At 44.0% G+C, this 21,303-nt stretch overlaps 1 protein-coding gene across 2 annotated transcripts in view; it reads left to right on the top strand.

Moving 5' to 3' along the window:
• CFAP263 (cilia and flagella associated protein 263) overlaps positions 1-21,303 on the top strand; it is a 44,788-nt gene that overhangs the window by 22,537 nt on the left and 948 nt on the right. For both annotated transcript variants that reach the window (XM_055412644.2, XM_055412642.2), the window contains 5 exons: positions 178-333; positions 1,111-1,191; positions 4,446-4,601; positions 7,947-8,054; positions 20,735-20,890. In XM_055412644.2, coding sequence (XP_055268619.1) covers positions 178-333; positions 1,111-1,191; positions 4,446-4,601; positions 7,947-8,054; positions 20,735-20,890 — 657 coding nt within the window. The remainder of the gene's footprint in view (positions 1-177; positions 334-1,110; positions 1,192-4,445; positions 4,602-7,946; positions 8,055-20,734; positions 20,891-21,303) is intronic.

Genomic DNA, 21,303 nt, shown 5'->3' with positions numbered 1-21,303 from the left:
TGCTTTTTAATAACAATGTTCATATGGTCCCATTTGTATCTTCAGGATATCTTTCTAAGAGTAAGAAGAAGCGTTAGGCATTGGGACCCAAATAGGCCTGAGACCTTAGGTTTCCTTAGACGGATATCTCCTTGAGAAGTTTTGGAAACTGTCCTCTCCTTGCACTGACTCCCCCAGGCTATCATCGAGGAAGCTGAAATTCGTTGGACCGAAGTCCAGAAAGAAGTACATGACTTTGAAAAAGATATTCTAAAGACCATATCCAAGAAGAAAGGGAGTATTTTGGCCACTCAGAAAGTGATGAAGTACATTGAGGACATGAATCGCCGGAGGGTGAGTTGGCAGGTGGCTAGAGTTTAGAGAGGGGAATACTTTCATAGAATGATGACACAGAAGTGGTCCACGTGAGGCTGCCCCACTCCATTTGGTTCACCATAACTGTTGCCCACATATGAACATTTTTTTGTGTCCCTCAAAGCATGTGTATCTTAAAATGCAAGTTTATCAAAGCCAAAATCAAACAGGCAGAATGGATATTCATAGTTATCTCAGATCAGCTTCTTCTTTTTAATTTTCTTGTTTGTTTCAAGATCTGCTGTCTTCTTGAGGAAAGTGCGAGCCTGTTTAGTCAGGTGACTACATAGTGTAGGACAAATAAACCTTAATTTCTTTGTGTTCCATTAGTGTAAGAATGAGACAAAAAGTTCCTTTACTTTCAAAGATTTTGTAGCGTATCAAGCTTTGGATCCTACAGATAGGTAGTGGTACTAACCCTAACATATTATATGTAATAAAAAATTATGTAAATTACCAAGAGGATAATAGATCAAGGAATCATAAGATCATTTTGTCAGGAAAGGCCTCTACATTCAACAATATACTCAAGTTATCTTGAATTTAAAAGTAACAGAAAATTTGTATAGAGCCGACCCAGTTTCCTCTGCTGCTTGCTCATGAGCAAGGATATCGTAGCAACACCAGCTTAAGTAAACATCAAAGAGTTAAAAATAAGTGACTGCATGTTAGGGCTCAGAGTTTAGTTTTGCAGTCTCAGACCTGCTGATAGGGAAGAAGGAGGACAATGGATTAAAACTTGCTTTTATTTTTTAGGATAATATGAAGGATAAATTACGTTTGAAAAATGTTTCGCTCAAAGTCCAGAGGAAAAAGTTGCTTTTACAATTGAGGCAGGTATGTGGATTTGTCTTTCTTTCTTTCTTTTTTTTTTAGGGTTACTGTAGTGGGTAGAACAACATGCTCCCCAAAATGTCCATGTCTCCAAATTCCAAAGATGTGTCCTAATTCCTGGAGTCTGTGAATATGTTACTTTACGTGGCATAAAGATTATGCAGGTGTGATGAAATCAAGAATGTTGAGATGGGGAGAATATCTTGGAGTATCTGAGTGGATCCAATGTAATCACAAGAGTCCTTAGGAGAGGGAGGCAGGAGAGTGAGAGACATAGAAGATGTGGGAGTAGAAGCAGAGAACAAAGCGAAGGAAGGGATCAGGAATGAAGGACGCAGACTGCCTGTAGAAGCTGGTAATGGCAAGGAAACAGATTAACCTCTGGAGCCTCCAGAAGGAACATCACCCTGCCAACTCCTTGGCTTTAATCCAAAGAACTGTTTTGGACTTCTGACTTCTTGAGCTGTAAGAGAATACACTTCTATTGTTTTAGACCTCTGCATTTGTGGTCATTTTTTATGGTAGCAGTAGGAAACTAACACAGTTTCTATGCTGCTAAATCTGTAATGGAGCTGGCTTGAATTTAAAAGACCTTCATGGGGCTTCCCTGGTGGCTCAGTGGTAAAGAATCCACCTGCCAATGCAAGAGACACAGGTTTGATCCCTGGTCCAGTAACTAAGATTCCATATGCTTCAGAACAGCTAACTCACAACTACTGAGCCTGTGCTCAAGAGACCGGGAACCACAACTGCTGAGCCCAGGTGCCACAACTACTGAGGCCCGTGTGTGAGTCCGTGCTCCACAAGAAGTGAAGCTACTGCAATGCGAAGCCCGCAAACTGCAACTAGAGAGTAGCCCCTGCTCGCCTCAACTAGAGAAAAGCCCCCACAACAGCAAAGACCCAAAACAGCCAAAAATAAAGAAAATTATATATGAAAAACCTCTCATGACATGCTTGTTGACCCTTTTGGGGAGTGCGGCCTGGGTGGCACAGTTCGGAGTATGCTTTGCTGAGTCTTTGAACAGCTGATCCAAAAGGCTCCTGATTAAAGGCAGACCCTCTCGCATGCGGTTACATGGTTCCCTCCTCTCTGAGCTCAGTATTTCTGTCATTAACTCAAATGCAGGCACCGATGGTGTGGGCATCAGAGGTGGCCGCTGACAGTGATGCAGAGTCGGGCAGGAGAATTAATGTCTGGGGCCTGTGGGTTGATTGACTTGGGATCCCAAAGGCTCAACAGGTTGGGGGCAACTTTAACACGTGAGGTAACTAAGGACAAATGTGAGATTTTTCACTTTGATTCCCCCCAAATACCTGCACAGGACCTGGGTGGCTTAGTCGTGTAGCAGCTGATACAGTCAGTTCAGTTGGGGGCCATGCTGTAGCCTAGGCTGCACTCCACAATGCCCCCCTGCCAAAGGGTTGGTCTCTCTGCCCTCTGTTCTGATGTTCTGAGTAACCCCACCTGGAGTACCGTGTCTCATGGAGAGCTCCACACTTGAAGGAATCTTCAAACTAGAGTCCACATAGGAGAGGGAACCGAGAACACATCAGGGAACCTGGGACTCATGGGGCCAAGGAGCAGGGGCTCACGAGGGCTGTAGCTGCTGCCTCCAAGTGCTCTGGCTGCTGTGGGAAAGGAACACACCACTTGGGAGGGTCGCCGGGGTGGAGATGTCAGCGAAGGAAAGTTGAGTTCAGTGTAAGAAAGAACGTGGCCCCAGCACGTTTTCAAGAATGTGCCTCCTGATACCGAGTTCCTGGTTCTCTGGACTTCATGCAAGCTCAGGCATCCAGAAGCATGAGAGGGGAAGCAGATGGCTGACCTTGAACCTAAAAGCCATTGATACCCAGAGATGACACTGACAGTGTCCTGTCCTCACAGGCTCCCAGGGAGAGGTGATGGTGAGGAAAGGCATAGATGCGTAACTGCTAGAGAGAGACCACAGAAGCCACGCCCAGGAGCCACAGAATCCAGAGACTGGGTGGAGGGAGGGGTTGCCTTCCGGTGTGGAAGATGGAACAGTTTGAGCTGGAGGATGGGTCAAGTTAGGGCTTAAGGAAATTGTTGTGTTATTCGGGGGGAAGGGAAGAAGATGTCTTTTAGGAGGTATACAGCTTGAATAGCAAGTGGGTGTGGGGAGCAGTCCCGAGTTTGGCTTTTGTGACCACAGACATGAGATGCTATAGAGCTGGTGGGACAGGTAAGTGGGGTGAAGGCTAGAGAGGCAACCCAATGCACTGATACCCCCCGAGTGCAGAAATGTCATGTGATCAAAGGAAAGGCATTTATGAGCTGCTTATTCTGAGTTTTCCAGGTTAAAAACAACTCTTAATGGCCTCTTCGTTCATAGCCCTGTTTAGGCGCCACCTCCTCAGGGAAGTCTCCCCTGACCTTGCCTTCCATACTCTCCTGGGCTGACTGAGGGGCTTCTGTTTGCGTGCTGCCCCTGTGTGTCCCACGATACCACGCTGTGACCTGCCTGTGAACTGTCAATGAGTATGGGAGTATTGTATTTACTCAGATCTCTATCCCTAGGGCCTAACCCCATGCCTGGCACCAAGCAGATCCCCAATCCAAGTTTGTAGAATGACTGAATGATGACTGACTTCCAAAAGCTCACCTGAAATTGAATGTATGGCTATACAGAAGTCACAACCTCACATCATTTCTTTTTCTTTTTTGGCCATGTTCTATGCTTTATTATTATTTTTTTTACTGGCATATAATTGCTTTACAAAGTTGAGTTAGTTTCTGCTGTACAATGAAGTGAATCAGCTACACGTATACATACACCCCTCCGGCCCCCCTCACCCCATCCCACCCCCCTGGGTCATCACGGAGCACTGAGCTGAGCTGCCTGTGCTATAAAGCAGTTTCCCACTGCTGCTGCTGCTGCTGCTAAGTCGCTTCAGTCATGTCTGAATCTGTGTGACCCCATAGATGGCAGCCTACCAGGCTCCTCCGTCCATGGGATTTTCCAGGCAAGAGTACTGGAGTGGGGTGCCATTGCCTTCTCCTCAGTTTCCCACTAGCTGTGTGTTTTACACATGGTAGCATATACTTGTTGCTCCCAGTCTCCCCGTTCATCCCACCTATCCCTTCCCCCACTGGGTCCACAAGTCCATTCTCTGCATCTCTATTCCTGCCCTGCAAATAGGTTCCTCTGTATCATTTTTTTTAGATTTCACACTTACGCATTAATATATGTTTTTGTCTTTCTGACTTGTGTCGCTCTTCTTTCTGAGCTGTAGAAGGAAGAGGTAGGCGAGGCCCTCCATGACGTTGACTTCCAGCAGCTGAAGATTGAGAATGCTCAGTTTTTAGAGACGATTGAAGCAAGGAATCAAGAGCTGATCCAGATGAAGCTGGCATCTGGAAACACCCTGCAGATCCTTAATGCATACAAAGTAAGGTCCAAGCTCATGCCACAGTGCCTGGGGTTTCCCGTGCCACAGCAAGGTTCTGGGACATCACTGTGGCTTCACTGAGAGCCTGGGCACCTGCCCCATTGCTCTCTGATTTCTCCCAACAAAGCCATATCTGCTGCTGCTGCATCACTTCAGTCGTGTCTGACTCTTAGCAACCCCATGGACTGCAGCTTACCAGGCTCCTCCATCCATGGGATTTTCCAGGCAAGAGTACTGGAGTGGGTTGCCATTGCCTTCTCCGGCCGTATCTCCTAAAATCCCCCAGATGTCTCTATAACCCTGACTATGTGTTAAAACCAGTTGAGGAGCTTTTTTTTTTTTTTTTTAAAGATAGACACTCTAGTTCAAGCCTGACCAGTTGAATTAGGAGGTGAGAGCCATACATTTTTTTTAACTCCCCAGATGAGTTTTATGCACTGTGAGTTTTAAGAACCAACCACAATTAGGGCTCCATTTAATTTAGTCTGTAATAAGCACTTCTCTGGGGCTTCCCTGGTGGCTCAGTGGTAAAGAACCCTCCTGCCAATGCAGGAGACTTGGGCTTGATCCCTGTCTTAACAGGGAAGATGCCCTGGAGAAGGAAATGGCAAACCACTCCAGTATTCTTGCCTGGGAAGTCCCATGGACAGAGGAGCCTTATGGGCTACAATCCATGGAATTGTAAGAGAGTCAGACACAACTGAGCAACTAAACAACAATAAACACTTCTCTGCTTAAAACTCTGCAGAGGAAATCATCTTAGCTATAAATAAATTAAAAAAAACTACTAAATAATTCCTTATCTACACAGAACTGTTTTTGGCGAGAAAGAGGCAATATTGATAATTAAGCAGGGACTATGGGCATGAGCATGGCCTGTCCCTGGCAGACCAGGCGGTCTGGTCACTCTGCTGCAGTGGTCAGCTCACTGTGGGCTCATCTATCCTGCCCACTGGCCTAGGAGACAAGGGTGGTTTTTACAGAAGAACATTTGCAACTGATTTTGATAGAGATCACTCCCTTTGACACCCAGTTAAATAAAATTGATTTCTCCCCTAGAAATTTTCATTCTTCTCATTTATAGACCTGTATCCCAAAATATTGTACTTAATTATTTCATTTTGAATTTTATCAGTAAAACAATTATGGTAGTTTGTCTTTTTCTCTAGTTAATATAATGATACAATATCCTCAATTTTTCCTCTTGGCCTGCAAAGCTTGAAATATTTCCCATCTAACCTTTTACAGAACAAGGTTGCTGACCCTTGGCCTAGTGCCTCGGTGGCAACAGCAGCCATGGACTTAGGTAGCTCACAAGTAACCTTCATTTGGCCTACACAGTGTCATTTAAAAATGTGAATTTGAATGTGTTTATATTAGGCTTATGTTTGTTCAGGGTTTTCCTTTTACAAATGAAAAGCCTGAGGCTGAAAGAGGGAGAGTGATTGCTGGGTTCAAGCCACCTGCTGTGACGGAGCTGGGGCTCCTAGTCCAGTGTGTGCCCCGCCTCACCCACTGCCTTCCGCTGGCAAAATGTATGTAGACAAGGTCGTGCTCACGTTCTGAAATTCTTGTGTCCAGCTGGAGAGCTGCGAGGAATGTGGTTACATCACATTGGACCTTGATCTGATCCTGAGGAATCACCTAAGTGGCCCAGGGCCAGTCTGGTCTTGTGGGGAAAAGTCAGGGCTTTGGAGTGGAGCTACTGGCTATAAAATATTAATACGACAGCCAGGCCCAGGTCTCGAGCTCCAGAATGCGCTGTGCAGATTGATGGTGATACCCAAGCAGCTGGAACACAGGCTGTGGTGGGCAGGACAGGAGCCATTCTGGTCAGAATCCCAGGGGCTAGGGTGCCTGTCAGCTGGTTGAGAATAACAGCAAGCAGATGGTGAAGCTGGGAGGAGATGCCTGCAGGAGACCTAAGGTGACACAGCGAGAAGCTGAGAGACACAGTTTCGCTTTTCCGTATCTCAGTTCTCAGGTCTCCTGCCGAAAGCAGGGTCCAGAGCTGGTGAGTTGCAGTCAGGCCTCACCTGGGTTTGAATGGGGACTCCACTGGGAACCACGGGCTGATGCTTCCCCTCTCAGAAGCAGGCTTTTGTGATTACCTACCAGGAAAGAGCTTGACTGGTCAGTGATGTGTCCCTAGCACTGAGCACAGTGCCAAAGCAGGTGCCCAGTCAGAATTGTAAAAAAAACTGCCAAAAATTCAGGTGTATGTTTATGGATGGATGGGCAGCAGGTTGGATCATTTTCATTTTAATGTCAAACACCCAAGTGTGAGATGTCATATTAAAAATATGTAGAATGAGACTTTCTTGGTGGTCTAGTAGCTAAGATTCCTTGCTCCCAATACAGGGACCTGGGCTCAATCCCTGGTCAGAGAACTAGATCCCACATGCCGCCGCAGCTAAAGATGAAAGATCCTGCATGCCACATCTAAGACTCAGCACAACCAAATAAATACATATTTCTAAAATAATTTTAAAAATATGTAGAATAATTTGCCTCTGTTACTAAATATATGAGAACCTGTGGCACACTAGGCACAGGGCTAAGTGCTGAGGGTTTAGCCATGAAGGAGACAGACACAGTGTCTTCTCTTCTGTGAGTTTTATGAGTGAGTCTCAGTCAAGGAAGTCCCTTGGGGCACTCCTGGTGGCTCCATGGTAGAGAGTCTGCCTGCCATTGCAGGAGACATGGGCTCGATCCCTGGTCTGGGAAGACCTCTCATGTGAGAGCTCACATGTTCACAGTAGCATCCACCTCTTTGTCCAAATGATGGTGGTCATATGCCATGTGTTCTCCGTGTGCCAGGCACTGTGCTCAACACTTTACCAGGATTTGTCTGTTAAGCCTTTCCTGGCAGCTCAGACAGTAAAGGATCTGCCTGCAATGCAGGAGACCCAGGTTTGATCCCTGGGTTGAGAAGATCCCCTAGAGAAGGAAATGGGAACCCACTCCAGAATTCTTGCCTGGAGAATTCCATGGACAGAGGGAGCCTGGAGGGCTATAGTCCATTGGGTCACAGAGTCAGATATGACTGAGCGACTAAGCACCACAACCCTACAAAGCAGTCAGCCCAAGTCTAGAGAGGTTCTCTTAGTAAACGGTGGGGTGGGATCTGGGTCCAGGTGTGTCTGGGTGCTTTGCAGGAGAAGCCTCCCGAGGTCCTCTCCTCCCCTGCCTCTTAGGCACCAGGACTCTGAAAATCTGGAGTCATAAGAAGGACAGACCTAAGTTCCTGGATGGTCCTGCTATTCTGCTGAATAAAGAGTTGCCTGTCTCTTTTTCCTATAGCGATCATCTTTGCTCAAGACTTCCTGTGTTGTTATATTGCAGAGCAAGCTACACAGCGCCATGGAAATGTCCCTCAATCTGACCAAGGAGTTCTTGCTGAGAAAAGAGTTACTGGAAAAAATTGAAAAAGAAACCCTGCAAGCAGAGGAGGTAGGTGAGGGTAAAACATGCTCTTTCTGCGTTTTTCTCCTTTTGTCAACAAGGACTCTGAGTCAGTCACCTTGGCTTTTGTCTAGAAAAGCCTAGATCAGAAAAATCAAAATAGTCTGGGCCATCAGAGGAGAAGGCTCCCAGTCCATGGTGTTGGCATTTTAATTACTTCTGGGTTAGAATCTAGAGTCAGAAATCATCTAGAAACCACAGAGTCCAAATCACCCTTGAGAATTCCTTAAGTGACTCATAAGGTACCAAATTCAAAGTATAGTGTATTCAATCTGGCAAAAAAAAAATGTACGATGCATGTAATAATGTAACCAATATGAGAAAAAGAGCACACAGCAAATTATAAAGTTCTATGCAAAGGAGAGAAAGCTTTTTAAAGGTCGAGCTCTCACTTGGTGTGATGGCTGCTCAGATAGTAGACTTGTGGCCTCTGTCCCAGTGCACTCCAGGGCCTGTGGTCCCCATGTGAGCATCTGAGCTCCCTCCATCTGCATGGGGTTGAGTGGTCTCAGTATTTTGCTGAACACATAGAGTTGAATTCCTGCAACCTAAATGCACCTGGGGTCCTCAAAAGGGACTTTGGGGGGAAGATGGGGGACAATGAGCCCTGGACTTGTGTTCAGAAGGCCTGGCATCAGGTTTGGTGTTGCCAGTCTTTAGTCTCGAATAAGCCATTGAAGTAGACAGAACTCAGTTTCTGCATCCGGGCAAAAGACGTCACAGCCTTTGTTGTGGTGATCAGACAGGGTGCTTTGTCAACCTCTTACAACCATCCACCTGTTCAGTTATTACTGTCATTGTCTCAAATGAGTCTGAAGTGTCCCTGACACTGCCTACAACAGTCCCGAAGCCACAGGATTACTACCTCTGACTCAGTTTTGCCATGGCGTCCACATCGTATTCTTGGTGGAGAGCCTGAATCTTTTGCAAAAAAAAAAAAAAAAGCCGGTTTCAATACAGAGTGGCCTGTAACAAAGTCAAAGCAAAGATCTGTGTGTTTTATGCGGAATTCCTGTGGTCCTTCTTTGTTTGGGTTGATACTTCTTAGATGACAAGTAAAATGTGAGATCAATCTTTAAAAAAAGCCTGGCGTTAACTACTTAGTATCTTTTCATTTTCTTAACTTTTAAAAAAACAGCTCAATTGGGATATAATTCATGTATCAAATAATATATCAATTTAAAGTGTAGATTCGAGTGGCTTATAAATGGCAACCCACTCCAGTGTTCTTGCCTGGAGAATCCCAGGGATGGCGGAGCCTGGTCGGCTGCAGTCTATGGGTCGCACAGAGTCGGACACGACTGAAGCGACTTAGCAGCAGCAGCAGCAGCATAGTATATTCCCAGAGTTGTGTAACCATCAGCTTGAGTATTTTAGAAAATTTTCATCACCTCAGAAAGAAACCCCGGATCCACTAGAAGTCCTTCATTTTACCTCACCTCATTCCCACCTGCCAACCACTCACTCTAGTTGCTCAGTCGTGTCCGACTCTTTGGGACCCCATGGACTATAGCACACCAGGCCTCCCTGTCCATCAACAACTCCCAGAGTCTACCCAAACTCATGTCCATTGAGTCAGTGATGCCATCCAACCGTCTCATCCTCTGTCGTCCCTTTCTCCTCCTGCCCTCAATCTTTCCCAGCATCAGGGTCTTTTCAAATGAGTGAGCTCTTTGCATCAGGTGGCCAAAGTATTGGAGTTTCAGCCTCAGCATCAGTCCTTCCAATGAACACCCAGGACTGATCTCCTTTAGGATGGACTGGTTGGATCTCCTTGCAGTCCAAGGGACTCTCAAGAGTCTTCTCCAGCACCACAGTTCAAAAGCATCAATTCTTTGGCACTCAGCTTTCTTTATAGTCCAACTCTCACATCCATACATGACTACTGGATAAACCATAGCTTTGACTAGACGGAAAAGTAATGTCCCTGCTTTTTAATATGTTGTCTAGGTTGGTCATAACTTTCCTTCCAAGGAGTAAGCATCTTTTAATTTCGTGGCTGCAGTCACCATCTGCAGTGATTTTGGAGGCCCCCAAAATAAAGTCAGCCACTGTTTCCACATCTATTTGCCATGAAGTGATGGGACCGTATGCCATGATCTTAGTTTTCTGAATGTTGAGCTTTAAGCAACTTTTTCACTCTCCTCTTTCACTTTCATCAAGAGGCTCTTTAATTCCTCTTCACTTTCTGCCATAAGGGTGGTGTCATCTGCATATCTGAGGTTATTGATATTTCTCCCGGCAATCCTGATTCCAGCTTGTGCTTCATCCAGCCCAACATTTCTCATGATGTACTCTGCATATAAGTTAAATAGCAGGGTGACCATATACAGCCTTGACGTATTCCTTTCCCGATTTGGAACCAGTCTGTTGCTTCATGTCCAGTTCTAACTGTTGCTTCCTGAACTGCTTATAGATTTCTCAGGAGGCAGGTCAGGTGGTCTGGTATTCCCATCTCTTTCAGAATTTCCAACAGTTTATTGTGATCCAAACAGCTAAAGGCTTTGGCATAGTCCATAAAGCAGAAATAGATGTTTTTCTGGAACTGTCTTACTTTTTCCATGATCCAGCGGATGTTGGCCATTTGACCTCTGGTTCCTCTGCCTTTTCTAAAACCAGCTTGAACATCTGGAAGTTCACGGTTCACGTATTGCTGAAGCCTGGCTTGGAGAATTTTGAGCACGATTTTGCTAGTGTGTGTTGCTGCTGCTGCTAAGTTGCTTCAGTCATGTCCGAATCAGTGTGACCCCATAGACAGCAGACCACCAGGCTCCTCTGTCCCCAGGATTCTGCAGGCAAGAATACTGGAGTGGGTTGCCATTTCCTTCTCCAGCTAGTGTGTGAGATGAGTGCAATTGTGCGATAGTTTGAGCATTCTTTGGCATTGCTTTTCTTAGGGATTGGAATGAAAACTGACCTTTTCCAGTCTTGTGACCACTGCTGAGTTTTCCAAATTTTCTGGCACATTGAGTGCAGCACTTTCACAGCATCATCTTTTAGGATTTGAAATAGCTCAACTGGAATTCCATCACCTCCACTAGCTTTGTTTGTAGTGATGCTTCCTAAGGCCCACTTGACTTCGCATTCCAGGATGTCTGGCTCTAGGTGAGTGATCACACCATCGTGGTTATCTGGGTCATGAAGATCTTTTTTGTACAGTTCTGTGTATTCTTGCCACCTCTTCTTAATATCTTCTGTTTCTGTTAGGTAACCACAGGTGACTACTAATCAGCTTCGCGTCTCTGTGAATTGGCCTTTTCTCGTAGGGTCTTCCAGAGAAGGCAATGGTGAGTCACTCCAGTACTCTTGCCTAGAAAATCCCATGGACAGAGGAACCTGGTAGGCTGCCATCCATGGGGTCGCTACAAGTCGGACACGACTGAAGTGACTTAGCAGCAGCAGCAGCATAGGGTCTTCCCAGGTGGCTCTAGTGGTAAACAACCTGCTTGCCAATGCAGGAGACATAAGAGACATGGGTTTGGTCCTTGGGTTGGGAAGATCCCTTGGTGGAGGGCATGACCACCACTCCAGTATTCTTGCCTGGAGAATCCCATGGACAGAGGAGCCTGGTGAGTCCATTGGGTCACAAAGAGTCAGACACAATTGGAGAGACTTAGCATGGAAATGGCAACCCACTCCAGTGTTTTTGCCTGGAGAATCCCAGGGACAGGGGAGCCTGGTGGGCTGCCGTCTATGGGGTCACACAGAGTCAGACACAACTGAAGTGACTTAGCAGCAGCAGCAGCATGCCCTCATGCTGCATTGCAGACATATTCTTTACCACTGAGCCACCAGGGAAGCCCGATATATATAGTACCTCTATGTTTAACATTTATAGAAACTGCCAAGCTGTTTTGCAAACCGGCTGCACCATTTTACATTCCCATCAAAAATGTATGTGTGAGGGTTCCAATTTCTTCACCAGCACTTGTTGTTTTCAGGTGCTTTCTTCAATGCTTTGCAATAGGTGGGAAGTGGTATTGATTTGAATTTCTTTACGACTAATGACACTGAGCATGTTTTCATATGCTTTTTGGCTACATGTCTGTCTTTCTTGGAAAAATGTCTATTCAAGACCTTTGCCCAGTTTTATTTTTAAATTTATTTATTTAATTTATTTTTGGCTGCACTGGATCTTTGTTGCTGCATGGGCTTTCTCTGGTTGTGGCGAGCATGGGTTACTCTTCAAGGATTTCTGATTGCAATGGCTTCTTTTGTTACAGAGCATAGGCTGCAGGTGCACGGGCTTCAGTAGCTTCAGCATGCGGGCTCCGTACTTGCTGCTTACAGACTCCAGAGCACAGGCTCAGTAGTTGTGGTGCATGAGCTTAGTTGTCCCTTAGCGTATGGAATCTTTCCAGACCAGGGATCAAACCCCTGTCCCCTGCATTGGCAGGGAAGTTCCCTCCTTGAGTTTCTTTATCATCTTCATGATTACTGCTTTGAAGACTTTACCAAGCGCTTCTTCTGGATTCTCTGAAAAGCAGTTTATGTTGTCTCTTTGTATCCCTGTGTGGCTCACACTTCCTTGTTTCTTTCTTATCTCATAATTTTTCTTGCAAACTGGACATTTTAGATAACACATTTTAGCAACAATATCTTGGTCTTGTTACTGTTTTTGCTTGTTGTTTAGTGATTTGGCTGCACTCTTCAGTGAAGTCTCTCTCCTGCTGTTGGTAGCCTCTGATGTGGCTCCTCAGAGGGTACAGCCTTGCTCATGGATTCTATCTCCCTGACAACCAGGGTGATTTCAGCTGAATTCTCTTTGACTCCTCCATCTTCCAGCTAAACCTCTCACTGGTCTGCCTCTATTGGTACCACACCTAGCTGTTAGCCTCCACTCATTACTAGCTGATGGCTCTACTGCCTTTACACCCTGAGATGTTAATTGCTCCACATTCTTGATCTAATTAAAATCAGGCTCAATCACAGGGGCAAAGCATTGCCAGTCATTGAGGCTTGCTCTAACCCTATGCTTGTTATTTCGACTCTTTGTGACCCCATGGGCTGCAGCATGCCAAGCTTCCCTGTCCTTCACTATCTCCTGGAGTTTGCCCAAACTCATGTTCATTGAGTCAGTGATGCCATCCAACCATCTCATCCTCTTTCACCCCCTTCTCCTTCTGCCCTCAATCTTTCCCAGTATCAGGGTCTTTTCCAATGAGTCAGCTCTTCGTATCGGGTGGCCAAATTATTGGAGCTTTAGCATCAGTCCTTCCAATGAATATTCAGGGTTGATTCTCCAGAAATGACAGACTTGATCTCCTTGAGTCCAAGAGACTCTCAGGAAGGCTCTTCTTAATTTTCTCTTTCTCTGGTTAAGTTAAAGATCTAACTGATCTAATTTTTGCTTGTTGCTATTACTATGGAACTATCAGATTGATCTTAACCTCTCACCCCAAAGATCTCCACTGTTTCCCACAAAGCCCTTAGGCACGATATCCCCACACTGTTCCAAATAAAGTTCATTTCTTAGGCCGCATTCCAGAGCTCTTTGTTTTACAGCCTCTCCCCTGCACCATTGCACTGGAGCTGGGCATGGGAACAGTGGCCTGCCTTCCCTGTAGTTTCACCCTGCTCTTCAAGCGGGTGCTGGGTGAGATTGCAGTCCCTGCTCTTCTAAACATATCTCTCATAGCTAGTACTTAATGCTTTAGTTCATTATATTTCATCTCAGGTATTCTCTAATCATCATTCTCACAAGAGTGTCCCTGATGGTTCTGAATATATTTTTAGGTCTCCCCACAGGTGTGTGTCATGCTAGACAGATAGTAGGTATGCACTGTACACTTCCCGACAAATTTTTACTGCATTCTGAAAGCAAGTTAATAAAAAATTAATTGTATTAGGTTGCCTTAAACTGAATTAAAATAGCACTTCTCAAACCAGAAGAAGACAATCTGGGGTCTTGTTACAAGCAGATTCTGATTGGATAGATGGCCTGAGACTGCATTTTCACCCAGTTCCCAGGTGATGCCAGTATCACAAGATGGTGATTCTTTGTGAAGCAAAGAATCAAAGTAACATACTAGGTTAGGAAGAGTCAACAGCATAAGAATGTTAGCTCTATTTAAGTTGATCTGTGAAATAACAGTATTTCAATTAAAATAACAAAAGTTTTTGAAAGGTTGAAATAAACTGACTCAAAAATTCTTTTGGAAAAATAAAAAAATTAAAATTCTTAATAAGAAGGAGACTAGCCTTACTGGATACTGAGACATGTCATGAGGTTACAGTATTTAAAACAGGACCATAAAAAAATAAAATGACCATGAATAGACTAGAAGATCAAAGAAAAAATATAAGCCTATTGATATAAGTATCCATTAATATTGATACATTTATTTTATGATAAAAGTGACATTGTAATAAAAGACAACAGATTATTCAGTTAGTAACAATCAACTTGGAACTTACATGTAATGGTGAAATTAATCCAGTCATATCATAAATTTAAATGTAAAAATAAAGCCATTAAAGTCCTAAATTTATATAGTGAGAACATTTTTATTATGATCTTGGAATGGGGAAGACATTTAAAATGTAAAGCCCATAAACCATGAAATCAATAAAGTCAACTATATAAAAATAAAAATTTTTCTACATGGAGAAAACCATCATCAGTTCAGTTGAGTTCAGTTCAGTCACTCAGTCGTGTCCGACTCTTTGCGACCCCATGAATCACAGCACGCCAGGCCTCCCTGTCCATCACCAACTCCTGGAGTTCACTCAAACTCATGTCCACAGAGTCGGTGATGCCATCCAGCCATCTCATTCTCTGTCGTCCCCGTCTCCTCCCGCCCCCAACCTTTCCCAGCATCAGAGTCTTTTCCAGTGAGTCAACTCGTCGCATGAGGTGGCCAAAGTATTGCAGTTTCAGCTTTAGCATCAGTCCTTCCAATGAACACCCAGGATTGATCTCCTTTAGAATGGACTGGTTGGATCTCCTTGCAGTATAAGGGACTCTCAAGAGTCTTCTCCAGCACCACAGTTCAAAAGCATCAATTCTTTGGCGATCAGCTTTCTTCACAGTCCAACTCTCACATCCATACATGACCACTGGAAAAACCATAGCTTTGACTAGACGGACCTTTGTTGGCAAAGTAATGTCTCTGCTTTTTAATATGCTATCTAGGTTGGCCATAACTTTCCTTCCAAGGAGTAAGCGTCTTTTAATTTCATGGCTGCAATCAGCATCTGCAGTGATTCTGGAGCCCCAAAAATAAAGTCTGACACTGTTTCCACTGTTTTTCCATCTATCTCCCATGAAATGATGGGACCAGATGCCATGATCTTAGTTTTCTGAATGTTGAGCTTCAAGCCAACCTTTTCACTCTCCTCTTTCACTTTCATCAAGAGGCTTTTGAGTTCCTCTTCACTTTCTGCCATAAGGGTGGTGTCATCTGCATATCTAAGGTTATTGATATTTCTCCCAGCAATCTTGATTCCAGCTTGTGCTTCTTCAAGCCCAGCGTTCCTCATGATGTACTCTGCATATAAGCTAAATAAGCAAGGTGACAATATACAGCCTTGACGTACTCCTTAAGGCCAAAAGATAAGTAACTGGGAAAATGTTGTGTCTAACATCACAAGGAGCTAATTTTCTTAAAACATAAATGCATTTTAGAAATTAATAGGAAAAATCTAGCAAAAAGTAGGAAAAATAGGCCAAAGACTTAAACAGTTGACTAAAAAGCTAAAAAATCTCAAACATATTAAAAATGTTCCTCTTCACCCATAAAGGTCAGAAAAAGTAAAGCTATAATGAGGTACCATTTTTCCTCCATTAACTAACATACTAACAAAGATGAAATAGTAAGATTGTGTTGAAAGAACAGGGAAAATAGGCAGTCTCAAACATTGCTGTAGAAGTATATTGGCTTGATCATTATAATAGAAGGCAAGTTAGCACCATAAATTGTGTACACTCACATGCTTAGGGCAGTTTCTCAACCTAGACACTGCCGACATTTTGGGTCAGATAATTCTTTGTTGTGGAGTCTGTCCTGTGCATGGTAGGGTATTCAGTAACTTCCCTGACCTCAGCCTACTAGATGCCAGTAGCACTCCCCTAACTGTGACAAACAAAAATGTCTCCTGCTGCTGCTGCTGCTGCTAAGTCACTTCAGTCGTGTCCGACTTTATGTGACCCCATAGACGGAAGCCCACAAGGCTCCCCCACCCCTGGGATTCTCCAGGCAAGAACACTGGAGTGGGTTGCCATTTCCTTCTCCAATGTGTGAAAGTGAAAGTGAAGTCGCTCAGTCATGTCTGACTCGTAGCGACCCCATGGACTGCAGCCTACCAGGCTCCTCCATCCATTGGATTTTCTAGGCAAGAGTACTGGAGTGGCTTGCCATTGCCTTCTCCGAAAAATGTCTCCAGGCATTGCCAAATGTCTCCTGCGGGCAAATAGCTTCTGGTTGAGAACCACTGCCTTAGAATAAGCAATTTCACTTTCAGTAGCTTATCCTACTGGTATATTTGCATTTTCACAAAATGATGTATACCCAGAAGATTTGTAATCATAGCACTGTTTGTTGTAACAAGAGATGGAGAAGCTAAGTGACTCTGGGTGGGGACTTGTTAAATTATGTTACATCCATACAATGGAAAATTATGCAGCTATTTAAAAAGAGTAAATTCTTTATGTGCTGATACAGAAGATTCTTCAAGATTTATTGAGGGGGAGAAAAAAGTTGGATAAATAAAAGTGAATGGAGATCCCCATAAAGCAGCCTGTCGGGAGGGGTGCGCTCTGGAGTGGTTGCTCCTAGATCTCACTTGATTAATCAAAGAAGAAAACCTTCCTTTGCTTTTGAAGTGAATGTGTTATTCTATTGGCTCCAACAACCCCAGGCAGGAGGACCCTTGTTGGGGCTCCTCTCGAAAAGCTCAGCAAAGGTGTCTAGAATAAGGAGCTCTCAGAACTGGAAGATCCAGCCCTCTTTCTTCCTGTTCTACAAAATCACCACTAAGGTTTGGGATTTTGGAATGGGTGATGGTGACTTCATGGCTTCTTCAGCTTCTCAGGTGTGACAGTGCCAGAGATTATCTTGTACAGAGATTGTACCTCCCAGCTTCCCTACTTGGAGAGAAACAAGTGTGGAAATGGAGCAGCAGAAGTGCCTGTTCTATGATCTAGAAGAGATCTAAGCTGATGCTTCTGGAGAAATCTCTTAGAGATAAAAACTGGAAGGGTTGAGACTGTATACCCAGCTGGAGACCAGCTTCATGCTAGATGAACTTCTTCACTGCAGAGTGTCTCCCCTGGAATGTTGCTGTTCATGGGGAGCAGACTTGAATCTATTTACCAACTACCTGGAGATTTGCTTGAGAAGCTTCTGAGACTCAGATTTAAGATGGAGGAGAAAAGAAAAGGAGTAATCTTTAAGGAAGACTGATCAACAAGCACTAGTATATTATTGCTGTGCTGTGCTTAGTCCCTCAGTTGTGTCTGACTCTTTGCAATGCCATGGACTGTAGCCCGCCAGGCTCCTCCGTCCATGTGATTCTCCTGGCAAGAATACTGGAGTGGATTGTCATGCCCTCCTCCAGAGGATTTTTCCATCCCAAGGGTCGAACCCAGGTCTCCCTCATTGCAGGTGAATTCTTTACCATCTGAGCCATCAGGGAAGCCCAAGGATACTGGAGTGGGTAGCCTATCCCTTTTCCTGGAGAATTTCCCAACATAGGAATTGAACCAGGACCTCCTGCATTGCAGGTGGGTTCTTTTACCAGTTGAGCTACTGGGGAAGCCCAGTATATTATTGAGGCCAATAAATGCCTCCTTGGTCCCTAGGGCAGGTGAAACAGTGCCATCCACTGGCCGGTTCCCCACACCACAAGATGTCTCCAGGGGGTGCATTTGCTGAGTTTATTATTTCAAAGTATCCCAGTGATCCCAGATTTAATATGAGGCTCCCCCAGAGATGCCAGTTCCTTTTAGGAGAATTTTGCATATTCTAATTTTGTTTCCCCCCAGATTTCTACTTATTGTACTAACACCAAATGAATTCCAAAAAGGGAAGGGATTCTTTGGCTCTTACCTTACTCGTGCAGCATACATTTTCATTATTCCTTCCTCTGTCTGGTCCTCATCAGCTTGCAGAAATGTTTCTATTGCTGAAGGTGTATTGAATTGATACAACTTTGTATGATCATTATTCTTAAAGTTTACTGAGTGCTACTGTGTACCATATCCTGTGCTATGAGCTGACAGCCACTTAAGAGTTTCATTGGTTTCTCATAACCACTATGTAGGTTATCTGATTAGTCTTGTTTTCTGGATGAGGAAACTGAGGCTCAAAGCAGATATTCACAACCATCTACTTTAACATTGAGAAAGTCTGGAATTTGGTAGAGCAGGTGTTTGAGAGTGATAAAATTTGTGAGATTTCTGTGCAAATCACTTAATGTTTCTGAGTCTCAGATAGTGATTCCTTCCTACCTGCTGGGGTCACTGAGAACTGAAAGGAGTTGTGTATGTGAAGGTGCTTGATAAACTGTAGGCTGTATTATAGTTCTAAACAATGATTTATATCCCTTCATTAATAATCTTTCCGTTATTGTATTTTTAAAAAGTGAATAGAATTGGCTACTCTTTGGGTCAAAAAAGGTAAATATAGAGATTTATACCCATGCAAACATATCAAGATTGCCAGGAGAAATATCAACAACCTCAAATCTGCAGATGACACCACCCTTATGGCAGAAATTGAAGAAAAACTAAAGAGCCTCTCGATGAAAGTGAAAGAGGAGAGTGAAAAAGTTGGCTTAAAACTCAACATTCAGAAAACTAAGATCATGGCATCTGGTCCCATCACTTCATGGCAAATAGATGGGGAAACAATGGTAACAGTGACAGACTTTTTTTGTGGGGGAGGGACTCCAAAATCACTGCAGATGGTGACTGCAGCCATGAAATTATAAGATGCTTGCCCCTTGGAAGGAAAGCTATGACCAACCTAGACAGCATATTAAAAAGCAGAGACATTACTTTGCCGATAAACGTCCGTCTAGTCAAGGCCATGGTTTTTCCAGTCGTCATGTATGGGTGAGAGTTGGACTGCAAAGAAAGCTAAGCGCTGAATAATTGGTGCTTTTGAACTGTGGTGTTGGAGAAGACTGTTGACAGTCCCTTGGACTGCAAGGAGATCCAACCAGTCCATCATAAAGGAGATCAGTCCTGGGTGTTCATTGGAAGGACTGATATTGAAGCTGAAACTCCAATACTTTCGCCACCTGATGCAAAGAACTGACTCATTGGAAAAGACCCTGATACTGGGAAAGATTGAAGGTGGGAGGAGAAGGGGACAACAGAGGATGAGATGATTGGATGGCATCACTGACTCAATGGACATGAGTTTGAGTGAGCTCTGGGAGTTGGTGATGGACGGGGAACCCTGGCTTACTGCAGTCCATGGGGTCGCAAAGATTCAGACACAACTGAGCGACTGAACTGAACTGAGAGATTTCTAGAAGGATGCAGGAAACCTAAAGGCAGTATATGCTTCTTGGAAGGGGACCTGTGTGGCCGGGGACAGGGGTAGGATGGGAGCTTGCCATTTTGTACTTTTATACCATTTGGATCGAACGTGTTGGCTATTCAAAACAATTGCTTAAAGGACAATGCTAATTCAAAATCCACTCAAGAAAAGGACTAGTTAATTTTACAGTATAATAATTAAAAAAAATAAAATTTAAAAAGACAGATTCCTCAGAAAAACTGAATAACCATATGATCCAGCAAGTTGTCTTCCAGGTATATACCCCAAATAATTTGGAAGCAGGAACTTGAACAACAGGTATTTGTACACCCAGGTTTGTAGAAGCATTATTTACAATAATGTAGAAGCAATTCAAGTGTCCACTGAGAGATGGATGAATAACCAAAATGAGCTGTACATACATGTAACAGAACTTTATTCATCCTTAGAAAGGAAAAAATTTTGACATGCTACAAAATGGATGAACTCTGAAGACATTTACGATAAATGAAATTAGACAGTCATGCAGGAGCAACTATTGTATGATTCCACTTATGTCTAGAATAGTCAGATTCATAGAGAATGGGGGAAGGCATCCCCTAGCAGTCCAAGGAACTAAGCTCACTTAAGCCACACAGTGAGACCAAAAAAAATTTTTTTTTTATTTCATAGAGACATAAAATAGAATGGAAGTTGTCAGGGCCTGTTGGGGAAGGGTATATGGGAAGTTAAGTGTTTAATAGATACCAAGATTCAGTTGGGGAAAATGAAAAACTTCTGCAGACATATGGTGATGAAGGCTGCAAAACAATTCGAGTATACTGAATGCCACAGAGCTGTACATTTAAAAATGGTTAAAACAGGCAATTTTATGTTAAGAAAAGCCCCTAAGCAATCAAAAGTAAAGCACATTCCTCAATGAAGGAAGGAAAGAGAGAAGGAAAAAAGGAAGGAAGGAAGAAAGACTGTGTAGACTGCACTTAGTGTTTCTGAACCGGACAAACATGTCAGGATCTGTAAGGAGTCAGCATCTTGTGATTTCACCCACTCCTTTGAAAATGTAAACGTTATTTTTAGAAAGACATTGAAAGTAGGGGGAGTTGCCAGGGCCAGTAAGTCCCAGAAGGCTGGAACTGCCAAGGGAGCTCCACGGTCTAATTGATCCCTTCCCCCACCCAGGACCGGGCCAAGGCCCTGGCTCTGAACAAGCAACTCCGGAAGCAGCTATCTGAGTTCCGAGCGCCACAGGTGATGATGTACATCCGGGAGAAGATCCGCAACGGGGACCTGGAGAAGACCATCAGGATGTGGGAGAGGAAAGTGGAGATTGCAGAGGTGAGTCCCAAGACCCCCCAATGTCTTATGCACTGCCCACCCCCATCTTTTGTTTACGATTTTGTTTTCTGAGCTAAGAATGCAGACGTTTGGATATGTAATGTCTGTGACAAATCTCAGTCATTGCTTCAACGCTTACACCAAAATAAAAGATGGCTTTTTGAAAAATTTTTTTCCTTAAAGCTCCTTTTTCTTGTTGGAGATAGGGCCTTTTCAGGTTATTGGGAAGACTCTGTAGCAATAGTGTGTTTTTAGTTGCTTATTTTCTTATTGAGTTCTGGAAGCTTCTGAGCCTCTCTCCCCAACGTGGATAATTAAGTGACTGCTATTTAATACATGGATAAGCCAGGTTTTTAAAAAATGAGATAATGATGGATTTTAATATCACTCAGAACCTGATTCCATGCATTTAC

Source organism: Moschus berezovskii, chromosome 22, assembly GCF_049115385.1.
Source record: "Moschus berezovskii isolate FMDL1 chromosome 22, NW_MosBer_1.0, whole genome shotgun sequence".
Lineage (NCBI taxonomy): Eukaryota > Metazoa > Chordata > Mammalia > Artiodactyla > Moschidae > Moschus > Moschus berezovskii.
Note: the sequence above shows the minus strand (reverse complement) of the source record. Positions and strands in the feature narration are given on the sequence as shown.